The 19,040-nt window shown below is 37.5% G+C and overlaps 1 protein-coding gene across 1 annotated transcript in view; it reads left to right on the forward strand.

Annotated features, from left to right (window-relative positions):
- LOC127938492 (cadherin-2-like) overlaps positions 1–19,040 on the forward strand; it is a 45,155-nt gene that overhangs the window by 15,323 nt on the left and 10,792 nt on the right. Inside the window, exons 3-10 of the mRNA XM_052535142.1 lie at positions 10,694–10,902; positions 13,010–13,150; positions 13,309–13,464; positions 16,286–16,430; positions 16,519–16,691; positions 17,175–17,312; positions 17,401–17,586; positions 18,183–18,436. Coding sequence (XP_052391102.1) covers positions 10,694–10,902; positions 13,010–13,150; positions 13,309–13,464; positions 16,286–16,430; positions 16,519–16,691; positions 17,175–17,312; positions 17,401–17,586; positions 18,183–18,436 — 1,402 coding nt within the window. The remainder of the gene's footprint in view (positions 1–10,693; positions 10,903–13,009; positions 13,151–13,308; positions 13,465–16,285; positions 16,431–16,518; positions 16,692–17,174; positions 17,313–17,400; positions 17,587–18,182; positions 18,437–19,040) is intronic.

Raw genomic sequence — 19,040 nt, forward strand, 5'->3', positions numbered from 1 at the left:
AAACAAAAGCACATGTAACTTTATTCCAGACAACTCGCAAAGGCAAATTGCAATGCATTCACACTCGCACAGACTCCTCCACTGGGGGCTTGGTTATCTGGGTCAGTGCCTGTACAAATCTCATTACGCTCCAGTCTGCTATCCTGATGCACTATGGGTAATGTAGTTCTGACCTATTATTAGAAACAACATCTCAGGCACATGCATTACTTTTTAACGCCTTTTTTGCTTTTAGCATTTGTAGTAGGCATACACCCTCCCTTTGCCTTTAAAAAGGTATCAAGTGTCTTGCAGAGGAGCGCCGATAATGAAAGGCGATCCTCCATTGATCATTTCGTGCTGTATGTGTGTGCGCAAGCGTATTTGAGACCTCTGGAGGCTCGCTGGAGTCACGTTTCACACAGTCTGCCTGTATCGTTGATGCACCTGAGGACAGGTACTTCACTTCCTCACACACCCTGTTCAGAAACATTTTGCCTCTATTTTTTTAGTGGACACAATATGGATGTTTATCTCTGAACTGCAGGATCTAATGGGCATCTGTTGTGAACAGGAGTTTATGGATTTCTGCTTGCTAAAAAGTCAATATCCCCAATTCTGCACCCTCACCACATCCGAGTGTGCAAAATCACAAACGTGGTTCGTTCACACTTTTGTTTGCCTCGTCTTTGGGCGTCATCAGAGATGCTATGCAGATTTTCTCATACGCAAATATTGTTCCCTTAGGGTTTACCATGATTCTATACGACAGTGTTTTCTGGTTTTGTGTTACAGTTTGTATTTTTGCTTTTGTCTGTGTGAACATACCTTTATTGACACTGGCGGTTTTATCACCCTCATCCTCGGCTTCTGTGTGTCAGATGAAGAGATCAAAGAGGAAGACCCTTTTAAACAAATAACACATGGCACGCACACGCACACACTATAAATTTAATCAGAGCTTGAGCTCAAATCACTATTGTTTTCCCAGGAACTCAAGATTTGAGGAAGTCTAATCCTGCTTTTGTCTTCATTTGTTTGCAGTTTGCTTTTTCAATCAGTGCTTTTTAAATACAGATTAAAAGAAGTCGTGAAAACACGCACGGAACACAGGTACAAACACAAATACTGGGTTGTTTTTTTTAGGAAGGCAGATTATAAAATCTGTTGTAGATTAAAGTGACTGTTTTTAGCAAGGTGTCCTACCACAGGCAGTCAGATATGTTTCAGAATCTCAAAACAGAGTTCGGTTTGTTGAGCAATCTTGGTAAATTAGAGTATCATCTGCGTTCAGCGCTGTGAGAGGAAGTGCAGATGTTTGCAATTATTTGCTGTTTGTTATTTCCTGTCAGTCATTGTGATACACAATGAAGAGCGATTACAGTGGTCAGCGTTACTGACCCGAGGGAGTCTTCAATCACTCACACACATAATCTGAAGCCTGTATAATCCTCTCCTCCCTCCATCAACCTCCAATTAATGATTCCTGTGGCTTACCATGCAGTTTACATCAAACTCTGAACACTTGATAAAAGTGCACGTGTTTGCAGGTTCACAACGTCCCAGTAAATGCTAGACTTCAAATTATTTATGTACTTCCTTTTTTAAAGGGTGCTTACTGTTCTGGAAATATCAAAATATTTATTGTGTTTTACAGGCCATAAAATGTCATGAATATTAATTGTATATTATTAAATAAATTTAAATATGTATATATACTGTATATTAAATTCATGGCCATTTCTTTAAAATATATCTATGGTTTAATCTTTTTATTTCTATAGAATCTTTTTAACAAATGTGAGTGATTTATTTATTTTTTTTAAGGTAAATCTAAGTGATCTGCATTTGAAAAGTCATGGAAATGCATTGGTCTAAAGGGGTGGGAACCTGTCCGTGTTTTTCTTGAGTCAACATTTTTTTTTTCCTCCTTTGTTTCTGAACAATAATAAAAGAACCTCTCCCTGAATTACTGCACTAGTGCTGTATTTGTAACGATGTCCATTCACGATATTGCAGTGCTTTGTGCTGGTATAATGCAGCAGATCAGTGTTTTTCTTTTGTGTCACTGTCGGGCATGCTTCTCTCGTTGTGCTTCTGATCCTTAAACAGAATCAGTGCTGTGACCACCATAGGCATTGAGAGGGACAAATTGATATTCAGATCAATATGGTTTTCAGTGAACCGTTCTGCAACTTGCACATTCACCACAGTCTTGGAGTTGCTTTAAAGACATCATCAAAACAAAACTACATTTATCAGTAAAAATCTCTGGTCATCAGTGTGAAAAGAAATCTGTTATTTCATCTACTTCTAGACCTTTTCCACCTTTGAAACATACCCAAGGCCAGGTGCAACATATTATTAATATAATATCATAATCTAACATGTTTTCCTTTGGCACGATCCAATCAAATACTAAGATATTTTCCTGCACTACATTATCGCCTGCTGAATGTTCTGTTTCACCCTGAAATACCCTCATTACTACATTTAAATGTGTTGTGAATACGGTTTTATGTTACCTAAAGTATGCTTTTCTGAATCCCTAATAAGCAGACAAGTTTCTCACATGTTCTTGCTGTATTAAATGTGAGGACTTTAAATGTGTATTACGTGCAGGAGACATGATAATGTACAGGAGGCAAGAGAAGAGGTTGCAACTGTAATGTCTGTCCATTGACACGGAAAATGTTGTGACCCGGTCAGCATCCCCACAGGCAACGGTGTCACAAAAGCAGTTATCTGGGTTTTCAAACACATTATCACACATTATAATAGGCTCCATGTTATAATGCAATTATATGAAGAAATACAAAGTGAAAGTCTCAAACAGCATGTGATATGGAATTATGTGATCTGGAATGAATCATAATGCAGTTAATTTGCTTAAATGTTTATAATGTTTGAATTAGCTCAGAAAAGATGGAGCCATTCGCTGTGACATGGTCTGATGAGTTTGAAAATATTTCTGGTTAATGCTGGAAGATGAAGGTGCTGCAGTGCGCTTGTTTAACTGCCGGATTGCATTTTTAAAAGGCCCAAGATGTGCTTGACAGTTAGTCAGAGGCCTTAAATATCAGTTTGTGTTCATATATTTTATAAAACAATTTTTTTTATGTGTGTGTGAGGTCAGACAGTAAAGGAATGCGCTGCCTGTTTTAGGTCCTTAGGATAGACCTGGCATGGCGCCCCTGCCATATGCTGCATGTGTGTGTGGCTCTGTGCACAGTCATAAATCCCAAGTCCTTGCAGACACCTCCAATCTAGCGAGGTCAGAGGTTAAAATGGCATTGCACGCATGCGTACATACACAAACACACATGCGAAACTGGAGCGTCGCACTGAAAATTTGTGATTGAATAAATAACCTAAAAGCCCTTAGTGCTATTATGATGCAGAATGAATAATTGAGTTTGTCGGTGACAGGGATTATCCGGTGAATGCCAGAAAAATATTTTATTTTCCCCAGCATTCAGTATCTGACGTTTTATTTGTGTTTATTTTGGAGGTTTCTGTTGTATTGGTATTTATGGCTCACAATGTGAGGTATAGGCCTAGTTGTATTCTGCGTCTTGTTGGTATTGTTGTTTAGCATTCACGTTCTGTGCAAAACATTACTACACATCTTCTTCTAGGAAAAAAGCATTTGTCAAAACTCAGAATTTGTATGTAAATCCAAAATATTCAAATGATGTTGTCAGGCTTGTTAGCAGGGAGTAACCAAATGATCCGTTCAGAAATATACTGTGGTGCTACCATGGTGCAGTGACGGGATCAGATTTTCATGGTACTCATTAGCATATTAACTTAAAAAAAAAAAAAAAAAAAAAACATGTAATTCTGTGGTACATGGTTCCATGGCTCAACTATGTAGAAATTGCAAGAATGAGTTGGTCTTAGAAGCATCTGTAAGAATGTGTGGAAAATTCTAAACATTTCATGGCGTTAAAGTTATATAACAGACAATATACGATTTACGATATACGATTTACAATATACGAAATCATTATTGATTTTATTATTTTATTCTATTTTAAAGGCAGTTTTTAAGTGTAATTGAGTTTAATTACATTTTATAAAATACAATATAGATTTTTTTTTATTTTATTTTGTAAATGATTTTAAAGAAAGCAATATTTCATTGAGTTACATTAAACTTTTCTACTATACAGTAGGGCTACACGATGTGTCGTTTAAGCAGCGATATCACGATGTACGAATCCACGAAAGTCACATCGCAATGTAGGCTGTGCGATGTAGGCTGTCGTAGTTGATCCGTTATTCATTAACTGTACGGGACAGCTGCTCCCCGGTCCTTGACGAATGTGATTCGCGGAGAGCGCACGCGCGAGAGGGGGAGAGAGAGAGAGAGCGCTTACGCTTCAAACAACACGAGCGCTGTCTTGCTCTCTCTCCCTCGAGCATATTAATCAATTGACACAATGGTGTCGATGTTTAAATCATTTAAAATGATAATGTAAATCTGCTTAACCCATTTTGTTTTTTTTGTAAGAAAAAATTTGATTCGATTTCATATCGCAATATATATTTTGCAGTAAAATAAACTTTCGCAATGTCATTTTATCCCAATATCGTGCAGCCCTATTATACAGTAAAATTTGGTTTTGTTTATTTTTTTAAATTTGAAAGAAAACATTTAATTGAGTTACATTAAAATCGTATAAAATACAAAATAGCCGCAATTGTTTTTATTTGAATCAGTTATTTGAATGAAAACAATATAGTATGTTGTTAAAAAATATAATGTGTGTTTTTAGTGGAGGAGCCCACATCCAAGTTAAAAAAGATAAATATTTACAGAGCTGCAACCGAATGCTCTTTTTGTTAGTGACATATAAAAATATACAAATCTCCCAGTCTTGTGGATGAATTAAATAAAGCATTCTGTTACACTGACATTACCCTATAATGTGGCAGAAAATGAGTGTAATGTCGCAGTTCTCTCTACATGTATTTATCTGCGCACGCATGCATTTGCATGTGATCGAGTCATTTAACAGGTTGAGATTGAGCTTAATCAACCGTGAGATGGACCATGTTCTTTTAATCTAAAGTATAAATCTGAACAAATGAGGTAAGAGACGAGAGGATTTTATAAGAGGGAATGTCATATTCTCTTCCTATATTTTACCCGCTTTGTTTGAGGGGAAACAGCAGGAGGCGAGTAGATATGATATGTTGTTAGTTGTACTTTTGGATCAAAGGCTTAGATGAGTCACATTAACAGAGGAACACATAAAAGCAGCTGTTACTCACCATTATATCATTTTGGCAACTAATCAATAGCCATTGGCTCGTTATAGGAGCTACATATTGTGCTAGTTTCCAAAAAGAGATAATGAATCCCTTTATGAGCTGAAAAGCTCTAACAGTTTAATGCACACTTTGGTTTTCGAATTGATTTAGTTCCCATTGGTGCATTTTCTTAGTCTGTGTTAAGATGTGTTTGTGAACGTGTCTTTTCTTTTTTTTGTTTGTGTGTATTTTTGACGAGGGAAGTGCATAGGAGTTAAACCTAAGTTGCGATGCCCACCGAGGGATATGCCTGAGCGATGTGGCCATTACAGGAAGCTCACCCTTAGAAAAATCATGGAGAAAGGGCAATTATAGGCAGGCGGTACAAAAGACAGATCTGTTCGGTGCGAAGTGGGATCCTAAGTGCCGCATCTATCTGAATTCTTTCACAGGAGGGCTCAGTATGTCTCAGAGAGCATGAAACCTCAAACGATGATATTAAGACAGCTATTTTACGTTCTCTCATGGGGCTGGTGGGCTAAACAAAACTATTTTTCCATTACTTTCCTCATTTATGTCTTGCTGTTACTAAAAGCTTGTACCAATTGAAGCCGGCTGGTATTAAAACAAAACAAGAGTCCCGTTGGGAGGGAATAACGGGGACATTTTGAGCAGTAAAGCTGTGATGTTGAATGCTAAATGCTAATGACAGAAAGAAATAGCTTACAGAGCACATCCCATCTCTGTTGGTTCACCAAATCAGCACTCAAGCTTCAGTGTGTGCGCATGGCCAGGTCTTCATTTGTGCTTTTTTGGAAAAAGTATGAGATTCACCATTTCAAACCAGCATGTGGATTTTTATTTTCACTTAAATTTTTCTCTGGAGCACAAAATAAACATTTCTTATGCAGCCATACCACCACGCCATACTACTACCGTTTAAAGGCTGTCAAACTTTATAAAAGCATTTCCATTCTTTCAGAGTCAAATTATTCTCTTAAAGTATTTTTCTCTTAAAGTTTTTTGTCCATGTCCACAAAGTTGGGTAGTTAAGAGCTTCAGGGAAATGACTGAATACTGACTTTTCAGTCTGTTCTCACATAAAGCTGATTTATTATTTTAGAAGATTTGGAACATAATACACAAGTCATGTGGATGATACTTTTTATTGTGTTTTATATATATATATATATATATATATATATATATATATATATATATATATATATATATATATATATATATATATATTATTATTTTTGGAGCTTTACAGCCTCTGGTTACAATACAGTGTGGTATAGGACATGAATTGCAAAAAAAGATTTGTACTTTTGTGCTCCTCAGAAGAAATAACAGCAAACAGGTTTGAAACGAACGACATGATGGGTGAGTAAATAATGGCAGAATTGCCTTAAATTCTAAGTCCCCCTTCAATCTGCCTCTTAAAACTCATTCTGGTGATTTTATAGAGACATAGTGAAGGGCATCTGACTCCCGTTTTGCTTCTGAAACACGTCTGTGGTGTCTGATCACTTTCTCACACACACAAACGTGCGCATATCAAGGCTCCCAAATCTCCAGCTTGCATTTAGCACTTTGACCAATTATGTTCCATCTCATTGGTCAAGGTGACAGAAAATAGATATTTTTTTGTTGTTGCTGTTAATTGCCCCTTATTTAGATTGTATCAGTTCATCTCAGATAAATCAAGACCTTGCTTGTCCCATGATTTTGTAGCTATAGGATTGAATATTTTATGTTGTGCATCATCAATACTAAACAAATAATACCAGACATTAATGTTTTCATGAAATACAAAGTTGATGAATATAATCAGGTTCACAGTGTAGCTGGAGAAACCTGGTTTTTGTGGAATAAAATATATTTATCCTAATCAATTTGCTGTTTGAAGACCCATTTACGCGCTCATTTGTTGAGGATTGCGAAAACACGTGCAAGCTACCTAAGATGTAAATGAATGAATTATATTAAGCAAACTCTGTCTTACATTAAATCACCCTTGTAATTAAATCACTTTCCACTGTTTTGCCGTAAGTGCGTTTACTTGCGAGACGTGATGAGTAATGTGGCTTTTACGCGCAGCATTAAGCCGAGTTTGCAGAGACACGTGAAGAGATTGCGATGAGAAGAAAGACTCAAAGACACTGCTCTCTCTGTTTCATCCGTTAGAAGAGCAGCCTCAGTAATGGAAGGAGACAGCGCGGTAGACATATAGCGCTCTACAACACCCTCCACCCATCCTCATGAAAACTGCACAAGAAAATGCAGCTGCAGGCAAAACTGATGCAGCCATCTAATAAAACGTACTCTGTGCACTTTGTCAAGCTAGACTGACACACACACACACACACACACACAAGCACCTACCTCACACCTGCCGAGCAGCAAATGTTGTGCCATCAGGGCAATCGTGTTACATTAAACGCATTACTCTGTGATGGGTACCATTGCACCAGGGGCCAGAAAGAGGAGTCTTTTAATTTTGAAGAACCAAAATTAAACCGCACACTAGGCACTTTACACAAGTAACATGCTTGGACGACAGGACTACCAATATTAACAATCAGATAAACATAATAATTACTCACCCCCTTCAGCAGGTCTTTATCTAATAATCAGTAATAAGGTTTCATTTGTTGCCATGTCTAATAATAGTGACCGATTATTTTAGCCTACTGTAATACCCTGAGAGGTCTTCACATAATAAATGGTGATTAACAAGAGTGAAATGTGTAATTTAACTACAGACCTGCCTAATTGCTGTTTGGAAAATCAGGATTTTAAAGAATCCCACTCGAAAAAACAACACAACACACACACGCTGAATGCAGATGGGTTTAAAGTCACCTAGTAGAGAGAAATTCAGCCTGTGCTCCCTGTTGTGAGTTTCTCAGTGAGAGAAAGGATGGGAATTTCCATGGAGATGGAAAATTGGCTTTTGCACCCTTTTATTGACATTGAGAAAGGACAGGAAATGTTCAGGGAGTGACATGAGCTCAACTTTTCCTGCATGAGCATCATGAATCAGTGTGTTACTGCTAAGCTAAGACACAATTTATAGTTTGTAGAGCTGTGTGTCGATACAGATTTCCTGATTCGATTCAATTCAGATTCAGATCGGGATATGACGGTATCAAATTTTACTGTTGCGTTTAATTGATTTTATCACGGTATACATTATTATCACAGTATTGAAATTTAGTAAAAAAAAAAAAAAAAAAGTGGTCATAATACAGTATAACAGATTAAATAACTTTTTTCTTAGAACAAAAATAACTGAACATTTAAATACAATAAAGCAATACAGAAAAATATATAAAGTTACAAGTTTTACACAGATTGAAGTGCAAAAGAACTATAAGACCAATCAATTTGCAATAAGACTTCATTAGTTAGCCATTAACATTCACACTGAGCAATAGCTACATTTGCTACAGAAGTTATTAATCTTTGTAAAAAAAAAAATACTAGTATTAGTTCATGTTAGCTCATTAAATAACACAGCTGCAACTTTCGATTTTAACAACGTGTTATTAAATATTGGACTGCCTAAGATTGATGAATGTTCATAAGAATTTTTAATTGGCAGGTTATGTTAACTAATGAATTAACAAATGTTAACTAATGAGCCCTAACGTAAAGTGTGAATGAACAATAAAGAATCAAAACACTTTCAAACAATATCTAGGGTATGTTGTAGTTCAGATTAAAATGAAAAAAAAAAATAAGTTTGAAAATAAATAGCCTATTTAGTTTAAATATTTAAGTATTTGGCGCTATGAGGAACACCATAGCAAATCCAAAAATTTTAATGGCTATTTAAAATTATTTAAATATGTTTTAGAAAGAAGCAGCTGCTTTATTTATGGGATTTCCAGGGTGCAACTTAATTTTCTGCAGTTTTGCGCCATCTGCTGTCAGAAAGTGAATGTGCTTTCATTCAGCTCGTCTCTCACGTGTTCCTCCATGTGCTTCTCATGCGTGCTTGTTTACATTAGAGCGGCACACGCTCTTTCAAGCAGCATATAGCTGTGTTGTGCATTTTGACCAGTCGATGGGAAAATTATTATTAAAATGCATTCGGAATAATTTGTAATATATAATTATTCACTTTATTTAGAAGTCCCCACGATTAATAAATATTGTGCAAATTCATTACTGTGATATATTGCATTACCTAATACCGACACATGTCTAGATTCAGAAGATCTTGACTTAATTTGATGGCAATTCATTTGGATGTTTTTTTTTTTTTTTAGAAAGTCCATTTTCCTGACATGGGAAAGACATTATCTCTCTTCTAATGCTCTGAATTATATTTATATAAGTGTTAAGATTTTTGGAAAATTTTATTGGAAACTAAATTTTTAAGTAAATTTGTCAAATTTACTGCGATGAGCCTTGAGAAGATAATTTGTTTACAAATTTGATAAGCTATTAATAGCTAATTAACCAGGCAGGATGACTTGTGTCTGTCTGCAGATGACAGATTTCATGTATATTTCAGTGATTAATCTTGTAAACATTCTTGTTAAATAATATGCTAATTGCTAATGCATATTCAACGTTGTATGCATGTTTGCATCAAGGTGGCCAAAACTGAAGTATTAAACCCACCTTAGTGTGCTTACAGATGTTTTTATTAATAGTTCATGTCCTGACAGGACTGATAAACAGTAAAATGAATCCCTGTCAGTAATTGTACGTCCTCTTCAGCTACAGTATACCGTGTCACATTAACACTTGGCGAGAAATCACGTGTGCCATCCACCTGGACTCGATAATGAGAGCTGGCGTTCTGCTTGAAAGATGAAAAATGTCAGACAAATGAGCCCATACGAGGCTCCTCGCAATCAAATGCGTCCTGATAGAGGAGCGTCCCGGCATCTCTTTCAGTTCTGGGCGTGTAATTGTCTGTCTGTGTTCTCTAATTGCGGCATAATAAATAAAGCACATTCATTTGTTTATGTCTGTACTTCTAATGTGATTCCCTCCAGTGCTGTGCTGCAGATAGCTCTCAACTCTCCTTTTTCTCAGTTTTCTCTCCTTTTCCTTCCCCTCATCCCTCTCTCTCTCTTTGTCTCCTCGTCCTCCTGTTCCTCCGTTCCTCAGCACACCTGGGGGCCTGCAGGGGATGTCTCAGCATGAATAATGCAGGAGAGCTTCAGAAGTTGTACCTGCTCTCCTTTCCTACCATCTCTCTCTCTTTTCTCTGCTTCTTTCTCGATCTCTCTCTCTCTCTGTCAGTGCACACTTTCCATCTCTCGCTCTCCTTGTCCTCACTTTTCAAGTAAAACCATTATTCCCTTGCGGAGGAGCAAAATGTGATTTCTTGTGTGCTTGTTTTTTATTTATAAAAAAAAAAAAAAGATGTATGCAGTTTAAAAACAAAGGCAGGCCTTCACTCAGTCCACCCACTCTCTCTCTTTTGCAGTGGATTTCGTTGACTGTGGCAGAGGTTCTGGCTTGCGTTTTGAGAGCGGAGACCCTGCAGATTTCCGGATAGAGGCCGACGGGAGGGTTGTCGCATCGCGAACCCTGCAGCTCTCTGACAGGAAGGGGCGGAGCTTGGAGATTAAGGCCAAGGACGTGAAGTCTCAAGAGCAATGGCTGGTGCACGTCAACTTCACCCAACCCAACCAGGTAAGAAATCATTCACTCTCACATGTTAACAGTGAACGGCGGCCGCATGACTGCGAATATACACACTAATTATAACCGTGTCAGATCGCTAACACCGCATGGCGTTTCTAAACTAGCCTCATGCTGCAATTACACCATCAAACAGCCGTTGTGCGAATGTGAGCTCACAAAAATGTCTCTCTTCATCCGTAGGCCCTCTGTGACAAAGCCAAAGCTGTAATAAAACTATATTAGAAAATTAGCAGAGCACTTACACGTTGATAGTAGGACTGTAATTAATGTTTAACGATGCTAAAGAGACATTAAGGCGAGAGGAGGATACATTAGACAGCGGAGATCTGGACCCTCAGCTTGGGAACACTAACCATATGTCTCATAGCCCTGCCTTCTGCTTGGAGACAAGAAGAATTTACTCTTTATTACTGATACACACATGCCCACACACTGCCGCCAAGGGGGAAGGAGGATGAGAGGAGCCAATGGGAAAGAGAGCAGATAAGGGCGAGATAAAGGCTGAGATGGATGAAGAGGCAAAAGAGGAGAGGGTGAAGGGTTTAGACTAAGGCTGGCCGGTCACGATGCATTCCTGATAAGTTTGCTGCAATGTGCAAACCAAGCAGCACTGGGAAGATCACTGCGATTTTAATGCGCTTTTAATTTGGCCGTTAAGTGTTCTAAAGAACGTGTATTTGGACTAGTTTTGCAATCGGACTCCTTCCTTGTCTTGTGAGATTTAACTCCGTCTGCGACTTAAAGTTGCAAACGCAATGTTAAAATGGGTATGTTTGATTGATATGTGTTTTAATGAATTGATTCAAAACTTAACGATTCGTCATTACTTAAATGTGGTATAAATCTGCATGGCATGTTTTGTGGATTAAACTGGTAAAAATATAATTAACCGTTCAAAAGTTGGATAAGATTGGTAAAAAAATTTAAATGGTACGACTCCTTTTTAAAGGAAAACTGAAATATGATAAAGTATTTTATATCTTTACTGTTACTTTTGATAAGTTTAATGCATTCTTGGAAAATAAAAGCATTGATTTCTTTAAAAAATCATACTGACACCAATCCTTTGAACAGTTGTGTAGAAAAATATAGCTTTGTATTACTATTCATTGATTTATTGATGAATGTGAATGAAAATTATCAGGGTTCTCATGATCTTGAAAATCATCATGGAAAAAAAATAAACATGTTAAATTAAATTAAATCTCAGAGAAATAAAGTAAACATAATAAATATATACATATATATCGAGTATCATCAAAATCCCAGCCCCGTTTCTAGAGAGAACATGAAAGAGAGAGGCAGGAAATGTGGAATGAGAGCGAAATGAGAGAAATGGAAAGTTAACGAGAAGGAACAGAGGTGAAAGATGTTTTTCCATCAGTTCAGTTGATGTTTATGTTGTCGGTGAGTTCGTTTGAAGAGATGGTGCGACTGTGAGAAGGTACAAGGGTAATGAGTTAGCTCATCACCTGAGTCAAAGCAGAGAGAAAGAGAAAAATGAGAAAATCTACCTCGTTCTTCAACACCGAGCTGCCGCCCACCCCCATGTGTCTGTCATCACCAGCAATATTTCACCACCGAGAGGAAGAGAGAAGACAGGTCAAGAAAAAGGGAGGCTTTCAATATCAGCTGAGAGGAATTATTGAATAACCTTATAAGCGAGAATGCGCCGAGATTTGTACTTGCATAAAGAATTAATTCTTAAATTAACATTCAGAGGGTTTTGTTCTCTATATAAGTAAGAGCAAGGCAAATGTCCGGTCAAACACATCTCTAGCTGCCTTTGGCTCTGAATAACAAGGCTCAGGGAGAAAGAAAATGGAACAATACTGCAAACTCAACACACACACACACACTCTCACATTCACTATGTGGGTGTTGCTGCTGTGGGATTTAACGATGGAGCTGCAGTGATATTTATGACCCCATTACAGAGGGTAAAATTAATTCTGTAATTATTTGGGGACGGGGCAGATGTGTTGAAAGTGCCGCAGTGTGTATATGTGTGTGTGCATCACGTACAATGTACATTGAGTGTACCGGTGTTTGTGAAAGTAACTGTTGTTCTTTTCGCTGTTTTTTACTTTGCCAGCTGCCCGAGATACTGTTTCCGCGGCACAGTGTGGTTGTCAAGGGCGACGGCAGTGTGAATCGCGTGAAAAGAGACTGGGTCATTCCTCCTGTCAACGTGCTTGAGAACTCCAGAAAACAATTCCCTGAAGAGCTTGTGAAAGTGAGTGTGTACACTGAAAAACAACACTGGTTCATCATTTGAAGTGTATTTTCGAAAACATACTTTCAAAATGGTAATTAATTCAAAGGTTTGTTGTTCGAGTGCAAGAGTAACTCAATTTGAGGTTTATCCTGCTGTTTCGTGTGTGTGTGTTTCAGATCCAGTCAGATAAGGACAAGAGTAACACTCTGCGCTATAGTGTGACCGGACCAGGAGCCGACCAAAACCCCACCGGCCTGTTTATCATCGACCCCATTTCAGGAATCCTGTCCGTCACCAAACCACTGGATAGAGAACACATCCCCAATTTTCATGTGAGTGTGTGTGACTGCACTTTCCTGAGATGTCATCCAAAATATTTATATTTGCAACATTTTTCAGATTTATTCAATCGTATTGAATGCCTGCCGAAGGGTTTTCTCTTAAAATTCATTTTTTAATGGAAGATTCCCCACTGAAATAACCACGAGCTGTGATGCAATGCATTTAACAGTACTGAGGAAATAGGTGATACAGAATGTACAAATATATATTATACTGTAATATTTTTCTTAGTTACTTTTCATAAAATATCCTTAAAACAAAATCCATTTTTCAAATGTATGAAACCTTATGAATATTTGCGTAATATTTTCTTTATAATTTGTTTTAGTGGAAGATTCCCTAACGACCATATCATTGTGTTTTACCATCCATGACCTCATCTGCATATCATTTCCATATGCAAATTGACATCCATATGTAATGCAATGCAATCTGTATTATATTTGTAAGAAAGGAATATATGTTAAATGATGCATTTTCAAGAAATTCATTAAATTGTAAAGTTATATCTCCTGCAATGATAAAAGTGAAAAGGTGGCATTTTTATTATAATAGTGGTGTGTGAAGGTGAAATGCAGTGTTTTGAATTGTCCCCTTCATTATTTGGCCATTAGACTCTCCAGATAATCCAGTAAAAGTGTTGGTTTATTACTTCAAGATCAGTTTAAAGTTTATTTTTTATAACTAAAAATGGACAGTGTGCGTAAGATGGTGTAATCACTTTCCAGTACTTGTTTTGAGCACACACATTGTTTAAAGATCAGAATTTAGTCTGTAGATCCATGCATTCCATCCAGGATAGAGAGAAACACTCTAAAACTCCCAATAAATTATATGTGTCAGGGTTACCATGGCAGCCAGTCTGAGAATGTGACCTTTGACATCCCTCTAATCCACTGTACCATGAAGAGGAGAGCAGAGAAAATTAAACTCGGATGAGCTTATCCTAACACTAAGTCACACACACACATAAAATTAGTTGCAAACTTTTCCTGCCTGGTTTCAATACCCTTCCACTTCACCACTGGCCCCGAGAGGCTCTTAACCTCCCTCAGTGTCCACCTAATCCACATTCACATTCAAATTATGCAGAGATTACATGAATATGAAATGATTTGCTTCCTAATGGTGCCAAAGGTGGAGCATCAGGCTTCTTTCTGTCTGCTCATGCATATATGCAGCAGACCTAAGACTGCTCTAGCACGCAAACTGCAACCTAGTCAGCTGCATTAGTTCCTTAACGCGAATAACTTCTGTAAATGAGTGTGGCGTTTAAGAGACTCTTTTTCACTCACAGTGTACTGTCGTTGCTGTTACAGTTATACAATATGTTCAGTATAACGCCTAAATGTTGCATCAAAAACAGCTTTTGATGGCATAAAGACTCAAATAGTGCAAATCTGATTCTTAGAGCAACGTACCTCACACATTCTTTAAATAAAGTAATGCTTTTATACAGCAAAGATGCATTAAAGTTGTCATATGATGAAATTTTTCCTTTCTCTTTGGAGTGTTACACGCTCTTGGTGCATGAAGAAGATCTGTAAAGTTGCAAAGACTAAAGTCTCAAATCCAAAGAAATATTCTTCATCAAAGTTAAGACTCTACATATTGTCTATTGTAATGCTGCCCAAATGTTCACACAAAGAAAGAAGGCCTAGTTTCAGTGACTGCAGTTAGTGTTGAAGCAGCCATGTCAGGGAGATGCTGTGTGTGTCTAGGAGAAAGCAAAAGCACTTTATTTGCCCTTCTGAAAGTAGATGCATTTAGGAATCTTTAAGATTATTTACAACAGAAGAGCTACTGTAAATATGTTTTGTTATTAGACTGTTTAAATGCGGAGTTTTGCGCGTTGTGTGTGTTTGAGAGAGAGAGAGAGAGAGAGAGAGAGAGACGGTCACACAGTGGAGTCAACTGTCTTACCGTCCATGGCTTGTGTACTGCAAACACATAGAGCTTCATCACTGTGTCTGTTGCGTGACTCTGTTCCCCTTTCGGGCTTGAACTGATGTAAAACTAAGGACATTATTAATTATCTTTAAATTTATTTTGAAATATGAAGCTCATGATTATGGAAAAGGGGGTTTCATTTCCAACGAGCGCTTGCGATGTGCGACCAATCACAATGCACTGAGTCAGTTGGCCAATCAGAGTAGACTGCACTTGTCAATAGGAGGGACTTTGTAGAAAATGATGCGTTTGAGAAAGGCGGGGCATAGAGGACCTACAATAATGTACAGTATTTGAAAAATAATTTGTTTTTTGAACATTAAACATATTCAGTTACACCAATTACACAATATAATGATCTTTAAAAAAGCATCATATGACAGATTTAAATTGATCAGAAATGAGAGTGAGAAGTTTACAGTGTTACAAAAAAAAATTATTTTAACTAAATGCTGTTTTTTTTTACTTTCTGTTCATCAGTGAATCCTTCCAAAATTATCATGATTTCCACAAAAGTATTACACAGAATGACACTGATAATAATTTATAATAATAACATTGATAATAATAAGAAATCAAATAATAAAAAATCTGCATTTTAGAATGATTTCTGAAGGATTGTGTGACATAGAGTAATGCCTGCTGAAAATTTAGCTTTTATCAGAAAACTATTATCTTAAATTGTAACAGTTTTTCTGAACCTTACTGTTTTACTGTATTGTGATCAAATTATGCAAAACACATAATTTTTTTTACCCTAAACGGTAGTGTAAAAGGAAATAATAGTAAACGGCAGAAATAGGGTAGATTTTTTTTGCATAGCTGCTCTAATTGAGTTTTCATGTGTGTTTACGTTCACAGCTACGTGCTCATGCCGTGGACATCAACGGGAACCAGATGGAGAACCCCATCGACATCATCATCAATGTCATTGATATGAATGACAACCGACCCGAGTTCACACACCAGATCTGGAACGGAACCGTGGATGAGGGCGCCAAACCAGGTACAACTGTCAGCATTCGTAATTTTTAACAGTTTATTACACACCTTCACCAATGAAGTGAAAACTGATGTTTATTGCTGGGCTCTAGGTACATTTGTGATGACAGTGATCTCCCAGGATAAGGATGACCCAAATACAGCCAATGGGATGCTCAGATACAAGATCCTCTCCCAGACCCCAGAGAGCCCCTCCTCCAACATGTTTACTATCAACAACAAGACCGGCAAAATCATCACTGTTGCTGCAGGTCTAGATCGTGAGGTACGAGGGAGTGTGTGCTAATGTATTGTCAACATTATACAACAATACTGTAAACCAGAGGTTCTCAACCAATGTGAACACCAAGAACAATAACTATACCAATGTTCACACTTATGGACGAAAACGCTCTGTGTATTATGAAGAGGTGCAGTTACTTTGTCTGCTGATTTAAATAACTAACTTAAAATGCTTGAGCTCAGGTGGATTCTGATTGGCTGTCAATTGTTTTTAAATGTTCATCATCTAGAAAGTGTCTTTCTGAGAGCGTTCCAACAATACTGGAATATATCCAATAACAACGCTGTTTTTTCAAATGGTGTGTCAGAACCAAAAAATGCGCAGCTAGTCTGTTTTGATAGAGTTAAATAATAAGATGCAAACATGATGTTTCCCAGACTCCTCATCCTGTTAGCCACTTCTGTAAACATTTCTATCTTGTGTTTTCAACCTAACTTATCTTGTTCTGCTTTTGGTGCTGAGCAGAAGGTGCCTCAGTACACCCTGATCATTCAAGCTACTGATATGGAAGGAAACCCCATGTACGGTCTGTCCAACACCGCCACTGCTGTCATACGTCTGCTGGATGTCAATGACAACACTCCAGAGTTCACCCGAGAGACTGTGAGTGACACACACACGCACACTTGAACACATGTCTCACCAAAGCCATGTTTGCTGAAAATCGATCTCTCTCTGTCTGTGTCTGTAGTTCCATGGTGAGGTCCCAGAGAACCGTGTGAATGTGATAGTGACGAATCTCACCGTGACTGACAAAGACGAACCGGGGACTCCAGCCTGGAATGCAGTCTACCGGATCATATCAGGGGACCCAACCGGACGCTTTTCCATCCCTACTGATCCTGTTACTAATGAAGGCCTCGTCACCGTCGTCAAGGTAACACGCACGGCAACACATTAAGAAGGTTACTAAGGAATGAACATACTGACAAATGGTCTGGAACAAAGTATGTAAGTGGTTCCGCTCTGGGTTTTACATATCCTGCTTACTCATGAGAGAAATCAGAGCAGCAGAAGATCACTATACTTCCAAATATCCCTCTACTGTCAATCCAAACCGCTCACATACTCTGGGCGGGAATGTCATAAACAGAGAAGCGGAGTGATACAAACAGTGAAAAGTCCCAGGACTCTGCTCAACCAACCAGATTCATGGACCAGAACTAATTGTTGTATAAATGTTGTAATTGGGTTGAGCTGTTATTCGCTAGAATCTCGCTAGAGTCCCTCAGGCAGGGGTTCAAATACAGAACGAAAGACAGTCTTCATGGAAACAGCTTCCACCTGCTGTTCAGCTGAGTTAATGGTTTATGTCTCTTAATTGAGAATGAGTCATTCATTAATTATTATTCAAACATTTCTCCTCTGTGTATTTAATTGCAACACGATCCATCCATTGTATCATTTAGATTTTTTTCTAACAGATTATGACACTGTTAACTTGACTGTGTGTTTGTGTATCCTTGTGTGCAGCCAATTGATTATGAGATTAATCGATCATTCGTGCTGACTGTTGTCGCTGACAATGAGGCGCCGCTGACGCCTGGGATCCATCGCACCCGTCAGTCTACATCCACCGTGTCCATACGCATCATCGACGTGAACGAAAGCCCAAATTTTGACCCCAACCCCAAACAGGTCAAACTGGAGGAAGGCCTTCCACAGTGGTCAATGCTAACGACTTTTACAGCTCATGATCCAGACAGATACATGCAGCAGACTATTAGGTATTAAAACACACACATGCATGTACACCTACAGACCAGCTCTTATGTATACATTTTGAAACAAAAAACAAAGTGTAAATAGCAGAGTGTGATGCACTATGAAGACAAAAGCAGAACTTTTTCAGAGCATTTATGGAAACTAAACTGCAAAAATGCATTACTCAGTCAATCATATCAGAGGTTATTTACATAAGTTTTAAAGGAGAAGCAGCAAAAAAAAAAAAAAATAGGTTAAATAATGCAAAATAATCATGTAAAATGGATGGTAATGAATATGGCCTGTTTAATTAATTTTTAATGACTATGTTCTGAAAGTAATACTAGCTTACTACTTACTGAATATTTCATAATATAAATTATTCACTGTCTAGTATTATTTTTAAATAAATATGAAATAAAATGAAAAAGAGTAGGCATTGTTGCAATGATAAATGTTACGTTTTTGTCATATTACTTTATTATTATTTTTATTTATTATAAAATAAACATTTCTTTTATCAAATATTGATCAAATATTTTAATCTACAAGTGCCGTTTGGCAGTTACAACTGATAATATTTCTGATTCATCCAACACACTGATTATTTTAGTATTGTTTATGTAC

This window comes from Carassius gibelio, chromosome A20 (genome assembly GCF_023724105.1).
Source record: "Carassius gibelio isolate Cgi1373 ecotype wild population from Czech Republic chromosome A20, carGib1.2-hapl.c, whole genome shotgun sequence".
Lineage (NCBI taxonomy): Eukaryota > Metazoa > Chordata > Actinopteri > Cypriniformes > Cyprinidae > Carassius > Carassius gibelio.